Source organism: Poecilia mexicana, unplaced genomic scaffold (assembly GCF_051168715.1).
Source record: "Poecilia mexicana isolate PSO_F unplaced genomic scaffold, ASM5116871v1 scaffold_17, whole genome shotgun sequence".
Classification (NCBI taxonomy): Eukaryota; Metazoa; Chordata; class Actinopteri; order Cyprinodontiformes; family Poeciliidae; genus Poecilia; species Poecilia mexicana.
In genome coordinates, this window is record NW_028263386.1 from 2,353,341 (window position 1) to 2,360,800 (window position 7,460).

A 7,460-nucleotide genomic window follows, 5' to 3' on the forward strand; every position below is an offset into this window, starting at 1 on the left:
ACAGAAGAACAACAAAACCGATCTGACTTTAACTAAATCTAAAAACTATTTTTGCAGTGAAACAAATAGCCTAACAGGCTATTTGCAAAGTGAACTCATGAAGATATGAGCCTTGAATTTTCTCAGCAAATTGAGCTGCAGGTGGCCTCCCGGGCAGCAGGGGGCCTCCGAGAGCACTTAACCTGAAATTTTAGTTGCAATCATCAACTATGTGAAATTAACTTTAAAGTTTAATGCAAGTAATCTCAAAATGTTCTAGAAAAGAACTGACCATTTCTCTGTTTAAAAAGTTTAACATTTGTGACTTTCAAATCCAGAAAAAAACATTCTAAAAAAAATATTAGATTAATCTCAACACTTCTGAGATTTTTATTTTTAGCAAATTTTCGACTTTTCAAACTCAGAACTTTATTTTTTTTCTCCAGAAAAATTCTGAGATTAATCATTAAACCATCCCAGAATTTTACTAAAAAACAAAGAAATCTCTGAGCTCCAAAAGTCAAAAATTTGCCTGATAAAAATACAAAAAATATCAGATTAATCTACAATACTTTGATATTTTCAACTCTTCAAACTCAGAAATTTCCAAAGATTGTCTAGAAAAATGTTGAGATTGATCCTTTTTTCTATCAATAAAGGTCCTAATCGATTAAAAAAGTTAGTCAATATTGATACACTATAAGATAACAAATCCACGGATGTTGAAGAGTTTTTGAAGCATTCCTCATAGAATTAGTAACTAGGTTATGAAATGAAACTAAAGAGGATACAAATAAGATTTATTTAGATCGTTCTCAGTGTCTAAGTTGGAAACATCCACTTTATTTTCAAAGAGCTGTGATTGGCCCGGTTCTTCGTCCCCGTCACGGTGGCAAGCAGTGCCATAGCTCATAGCAGACACACTGACAGAAGCCGTAGATGAGGATCAAGACGAGGCTGGCGGGCACCAGGCTCACCAGCAGCACCCCGACCGTGGTCCGCTGCATGATGAGCAGGTAGACCCCCATGGGCAGCGAGCTGAAGTACAGCAGGCCCAGAACCCACACCAGAACCCGGGCCGAGGTCTGGCACATCAGGGCCGTGCAGGTCCACACCGTCCACCTCTGAGAGGCGGAGGCCAGCGAGTCTGAACTGGACGAGTCCTGGGTCAGTCTGCAGGAGCCGACCCGGAGGTCCTGGGCCGCGGCCGGTGGAGGCTCCATGATGGTGATGACTACAAAGTTAGGAGAGCTCCTGAGGCCGGAGGCGGAGTAGGATGGGTTGTTCCCCATCAGGGCGTTCAGGCGCCGTGGGCTGAGCAGCAGCTCCGCCTCAGAGTCCGGCTGGATCCGGAAGTTCCTCTGATTCCTGCTCTGCAGAGCCAGCCTCGCCACCAGGCTGCAGTCGTCCGGAAGGTTCCTCGCAGCCTCCCCCAGGAACCTGGTGGTGCAGCGGCAGAACGGACACACCAGGGTGTCCGGCGGCGACTCGCCCAGATCCAGGATCTTACAGAGACATTTGGAGCAAAGCCGGTGGCGGCACTTCAGGACCTTCGGCCTGCAGCTCTCCAGATTATACGCAGAGTAGCAGATCTTACACTCCATCTCATCAGAACCGAGTCCATCAGCGTGGGGCCCGGTGCCGCTAACATCCTCAAGGTTCTGCAGCTCCAGCATGTCAGACTTACCTAAACCTCAACCAGCTTCACAGAGACACAAGTCTCCACTTCACTGAAAACCCACAGTCCATCCTGGGTTACAAAAAACGATTTCAAAGTTTGCTTTGAAGCTCCTCACAAGTTGAGGTGACTGTGCCGAGGCTGAGGGAACCAAATCCTTTCAGGGGCTGTAGGAGAAAAAGAGAGGGAAGGCGAAAAAGACTCTGACAGAAAGAGAGAGAGATGAAGGGATAACTGTTAACACAGCAAACAGCCGCGAAACGACAACAAAGCCGAGCCTGTGCAGACCGGAGCTGGAATTTTCGAGTCTGATCTTTTGTTACTCAGTGAAATTCAGTCCAATTAGTGCCTGATGCACACACACACACACACACACACACACACACACACACACACACACACACACACACACACACACACACACACACGCACAAAGGAAGCATATTTAATTCCTACATCGCTCTGATCACAGAGTGTAGCCGTGAAAATATGTATCAATGTCATCAGGTTATTTCAGTTATCATAAACATACAGTGTTTGTGCATGAAGTGAGTCAGAGAAATCACTTTCCCTCCACTATTTATTTACAGAAATGTTTATTTACAGAATAAAACATTCTGGGACTGATCATCATGGAGCCTCCTTCCTTGCAGTGTGACACCAAAGACTGGGCCGTGTGCAGAAAGCAAAGTAGGTTTCTAGGATTTCCCCCTGCTTGGTTGATATCATCTGAATGATTCTGACTGATCAGATTTTTTTAAATTACTTTCTGGAGTATTTTTGCTATACTGTATGTTTTACTTTTATTTGAGTAATTTTATTATGAAGTATCTCTACTCTTACTTAGGTAAAATTTCTGGATTTTCTACCCACTGAAATGAAAAACAAACATATTTTAACCAAACTTTCAGTTTCAGGCAGAAACAGAAAGAAACTGATTTGGAAAAAATATACTGCTAAAAAAAATAAAGGGAACATTTCACTTTAATTTTGTATGTGGCTCCAAATCCAGGCCTCCATTGGTTAATAAATTTGATTTCCATTGATGATTTTTGTGTGATTTTGTTGTCAGCACATTCAACTTTGTACAGAACAAAGTATTCAATGAGAATATTTCATTCATTCAGATCTAGGATGTGTTATTTGAGTGTTCTCTTTATTTTTTTGAGCAGTGTATATTCTGCCTGATTTAGCTTTTTATTATTATTATTATTATTATTATTATTATTATTATTAATTATACAAATTATTTTCCTTTTCATCCTTAAAATACCAAAATTTCCACTTAACTTTATAATTTGGTCTGTCTGATTATGTAATTTTTAACTATTAAATAATTGATCATTTTGACCAGTTAGTGCTTCAGTCAACTTTTTATCAAATTATTTTTTACTCGTACTTAAATTATTTCTTGGATGGATACTTTTTACTTTTACCTTAGTAAAGATGTGTTGAAGTAGTGCTACTGGTGCTTGAGTATAATTTTTGGGTTTTCTGCTCGCCTTAGTAGAAATAAAACATAAATTAAATAAGACTTAAACATACTGGAACAGTGGAGGCCGGTGGTCAAGCAGTTTTTAACGCTGTGTGTAAGAATGACAAGAACATTTAAAATTTTAATATTGTTTTAATTCATTTAAATTAGAGGGGTTTTTTAAAAATTAAAAGTAAACACCAAAAAGAGGAACAACCAATCCTCGGCCTCCAAAATCACCAGAAGGGGGCGACAAAATATGCAAATCTGAACAGTCTCGGTGCAAAAAAAAATCTGGAAAAAAAGGAAAGAGAAGATTTGAAATGTAATCTAATTTCACAGAATTTCAGTTCAATAAATTGAGTAATACTTCAAAAATTATTCACATTTTTGTAAAAGAATTTCTTAATGTGGGGACAGGAAGTGACGGTGGGTCTTTTTCGCCTCATTATTTCAGGAAAAAATTTCATCCTTGGAATAAATACGGTCCTGAAGTTGGTTTAAAATCTGCTCTAATTTTCTTCATTTAGCTGTTTGTTTTGTTTTTATGTTACTTGAGACACGTTACTTTAACATCTGCATTTCCCTACCTGTGCTCCTCAAAGGCTAACTTATTTTTATTTTTCCGTTTCTTTATTCAGAAAAGCGGACACGTGTTTTAGAAATCCTTCTTCAATGGTCTACTGCTGAAAATGATCATTTATAGCAATAAATCGTCTTTTTCAACTGTGACTCGAACAATTTGTTGCCTAGCAACGTGGCTGTAGTTTAACAGTTCAGCTGCGTCAGTCAGGTGGCGCAGACTATGATCCACTTCCAAACCCTGATCCGTTTCAGATGATCCGGTTTGAAGCCAGGTGAGTGAAATCATAATTTAGTTCAGCTTTTCTCATCTTCATCTCCAGATCCATTTTTGTTTGTTTATGGAAATGGTTCAAAACGGAGATGCTGGGCATGTCTGATTTATGCTAAAAACAAAAGAGCTGAATTTTTTAATTAAACACTGTATTGTGTAGATTAAATAATATTATTCATATAAACTCATTTAAATAATGTGAAGAAGGACTTCAACACCGGATTATCAAAATAAAAGCATCTTATTATTTATTGGAACACACTAAGAAAATCTGGGAGTAGGAGGGGAGCAACAAAATTACTAAAATCTATACCAGGAGTGTCCAAAGTGTGGCGCGGGGCCATTAATGGCCTGTGGACTGATTTTATGCTGCCTGACTCCAATTCAAAATCACACAAATTTTTGCTTTTAACAGACAAATTTAAATTGGTGAAATTCTCCTTCTCCATCCACTGTAAGTCTGACAGAGTGAAGAACATGCATGAAAACCACGAAGGTGAAAGTCCCAGCCGGAGGCACTCAAAATCCTCCCTCTCTGTAGACAAGTTCCTGGCAAGCTGCAGCTTGTCTGCAGACAAGCACACAAGCTTCTTAAGACCTTCTTCTACTGCAAGCAGCAGCAAAAGCAGGTCTTCTTTCAGGGACGGTGGGAAGTGTCACAATGAGAACAAATCCAAACTTGTGGATGCTGCGCTCAGTGACATCCAGCAGATCAGAGAAACCCAAAAGAACCTCGAGAAATCCCTGCAAACCTTGAAAACCGAGTACCAGCGGGACCACAACCACATGCTGCATGTGCTGGAGGAAGAAATGTCAAGGTCAGTTCTGCCCACTGCAAAGACAAAGAAAAGAACCAGACTTTTCCCTCAGAATCATGACTTTAATCTCAGAATTAAGAATTTTTAATTTTTCAAAATTCTGAAAAAAGTCAACATTTTAAGATCAATGCTAGAATTAGGGGAAAGGTCAAAATTCTGAAAAAAAAGTCTGAATTAATTTTGACTTTTCTCCTCAGGATTATAACTTTAGTCTCAGAGTTCTGACCTTTCTGAGAATTAATTCAGATTTGAATCTCAGAATTAAGAGTTTTCTTCTCTGATTTCTAACTCTTTTTTTTTTCCCAGAATTTTGACTTTAACATCAGAACACTGACTACTGTTTTCTTAATTCTGACTCTTATGTCATAATTCAGAGTTCTGACTTTTTTGATGATGCGGTGTTTTGGGTTGGCAGACTGAATGTTTTGGAGCGGGAACTCGCTTACCTGACTGAGCTTCATCAGAGGGAAACGTCGAACTTGAAAGAGGAGATAAGCAGCATAAAGGATATCATTGATTTTCAGTATAACTGCAAAGCGGAGGAGTTTTCCGTAAGCAACCAGTAAAGGTTTTCATGCATCACTCTGAACCATGTTTCACTTCCTGCCTTAATACTCCAGGTTCTCTGAAAATTCCAACTTTTTCTTCTTAAAATGTACCTTTAATGTCTGATGGGAGACTTGTATGTTGTACACAGTATTTATGCCCAAAGACTCAAATCTTGCTGGGACATTAGTCCTTTAATCCTGGAAATGTTCTTCAGGTATTAGAAGTCTGACTTCGTAACTGTCTTTATGTTGCTCTGAATGTTCAGGTCTGAGTACATCACTTCACCCAGACTGAAGGCTGATCTCTAGTTTCCAGCTGTAATAACTGAAGCTGTGTGGTGACGCTAGATGGTTCCTCTTTAGATCCAGAGATAACTTCAGTTTTGTTTCCGTTCAAATTAAACTCTTGATATTTCTAAAATGTTCAGTTTGAGATTTTGATGCTGCAGTAAAAGACAAATATGATTTGAAGCTTTTTCTACAATAATTTTTCATGGGGTCCCAATATGGCTGAAAAACTCATCACGATACGTTGGTCAACTTTAATAGTATTGATTATCTGATTATCTAATATCTAATATCTGAAATATGCCAAACTGGTGGCGTGATCTTTTCTGTTTTATCCACAGTTTTTGTTCCACAACATTGTTTCTTATGTTTAAGCAGTTTTGAGGCACAACATGAAACTGTTGCTGTGCAAGTTACTCAACAGGTTGTTGCTAAGCAACCAAAGAGCGAGTGAGTCGCTAGGCAACCAAAGAGTGAGTGAGTTAGTTGATTCCACTCACCTAGCAGAACTAAAAGCCTTTCCAGATCCACACGGTTCTAGATCTGTGAAATTATTGAATATTTTATCAGACATAGGAGAGATTGATTGTGAGTCTATTGCGATATTATCAATTTAGTGTTCAGCACCAGATTCCAATTATGTCATTTCCACTTTATCTTATCTTTTCTCACCTGTAGGTGGCGCTGGACAAATGTCAGAGCCATCTCCTGAAGATGGAGCTGCAGCAGCAGCAAGAGATGGATCTTCTGAGACACGAAGACAGCACAGCACAGATTATCATCGCAAAGCTAATCAAAGGGCTGCTTATTGTCATGTCGACCATCTTGGTGTTTGTGTGCACAATGAACCGAGTCGTCTTGATTTTCAAGTCATCCAAGCACATCCTCTCTGCTGTGCTCCTGGCTGTCTTCCTCTTCCTGTTCTTTAAGTACTGGAATACTGTTGGCTGACTGGAGTCCAAGAAGATGCAAAAAATAAAACTTTTTGAAAACCATCAGCATTTATCTTATCAGTATCATTCCAGCTTGTAGTTTAGCTTGGAGTTCTTAGTTATTAACAAACACAAATTATTTTAATAATTATAAAAGTCCTGAGTTTTGTTCACTTTAATTGATCAGATATCCAAAATATGACCTTGTTTTCTCCAGTGCTGGCGTTCAGCATAAGCTTAAACCACCAGGGGGCGCTGTGGTCGGTCCAACATATTTTATCCCTACATTAGCTGCGCATTTTTTGTATAGATAGAAAAAAAGAGTAAATTTTCCCGCAAAAAAACTCACATATTTTGAGTATGCTTCTCAGATTTTTTTTCTAGTAAAAAATGTTTTTTTTTTTTCTCGAAAAAAATCCCAATATTCAGGTTAGGAGGCTTGGAAGTAATTTCTTTTTAAATAAGTTTATTTTTTCATTCACAGGAACATTTTAGTAAAGTTTCACCCCTTCAAACCCGTTCTCCAAACACCAGAACTGTTTCCAGAACCACTGGTCTCTTTTTGCTCATGGATCTCACAGATTATAAACAATCCAGGCCTCCTGTTTCCAGAGGTCCTGATCTAATCCGAGCAAATGTTTCCCAACGGGGAGTGAGACATCACTTCATCATTCCTTTATTGTGATGAAATGAATTTTCCCACATGCTGCTGTGTTGTGAGGAACATTCACAGGCTGCTAAACCAAACGGGGAGGAAATGTTCTGTCTGTGCTTTAGTTTTATTACTCAGACCAGAATGTTTTGGCTCAAACAGGCACAACAAGACGGCCTGCAGAACTGATGTTATTCTTACTTAAATGCTTTGATTAAAAACGTCAGATGTATAT

At 39.0% G+C, this 7,460-nt stretch overlaps 2 protein-coding genes across 2 annotated transcripts; one reads left to right on the plus strand and one right to left on the minus strand.

Moving 5' to 3' along the window:
* Positions 1-762: 762 nt before the first annotated feature.
* Positions 763-1,716, minus strand: rnf182 (ring finger protein 182). The gene has a single exon (XM_014990254.2). It carries the CDS (start codon positions 1,653-1,655, stop codon positions 864-866), a length of 792 nt encoding a protein of 263 aa, XP_014845740.2. The 5' UTR covers positions 1,656-1,716; the 3' UTR covers positions 763-863.
* Positions 1,717-3,888: 2,172 nt separating this feature from the next.
* On the plus strand, positions 3,889-6,639 carry LOC106919723 (transmembrane and coiled-coil domains protein 1-like). Its single transcript, XM_014990267.2, has 4 exons — positions 3,889-3,988; positions 4,447-4,805; positions 5,221-5,356; positions 6,320-6,639. The coding sequence occupies exons 2-4, from the start codon at positions 4,465-4,467 to the stop codon at positions 6,590-6,592; spliced, it is 750 nt and encodes a 249-aa protein (XP_014845753.2). The 5' UTR covers positions 3,889-3,988; positions 4,447-4,464; the 3' UTR covers positions 6,593-6,639.
* The last annotated feature ends 821 nt before the right edge of the window (positions 6,640-7,460 follow it).

Excerpts from the sequence above, each read along its gene's own strand:
- rnf182 (XM_014990254.2), bottom strand. The coding sequence starts at position 1,655 with ATGCTGGAGCTGCAGAACCTTGAGGATGTTAGCGGCACCGGGCCCCAC.
- LOC106919723 (XM_014990267.2), top strand. The coding sequence starts at position 4,465 with ATGCATGAAAACCACGAAGGTGAAAGTCCCAGCCGGAGGCACTCAAAA. Across the intron at positions 4,806-5,220 it reads CTGGAGGAAGAAATGTCAAG|ACTGAATGTTTTGGAGCGGG; the intron begins GTCAGTTCTGCC and ends TTGGGTTGGCAG. Across the intron at positions 5,357-6,319 it reads GCAAAGCGGAGGAGTTTTCC|GTGGCGCTGGACAAATGTCA; the intron begins GTAAGCAACCAG and ends TCTCACCTGTAG.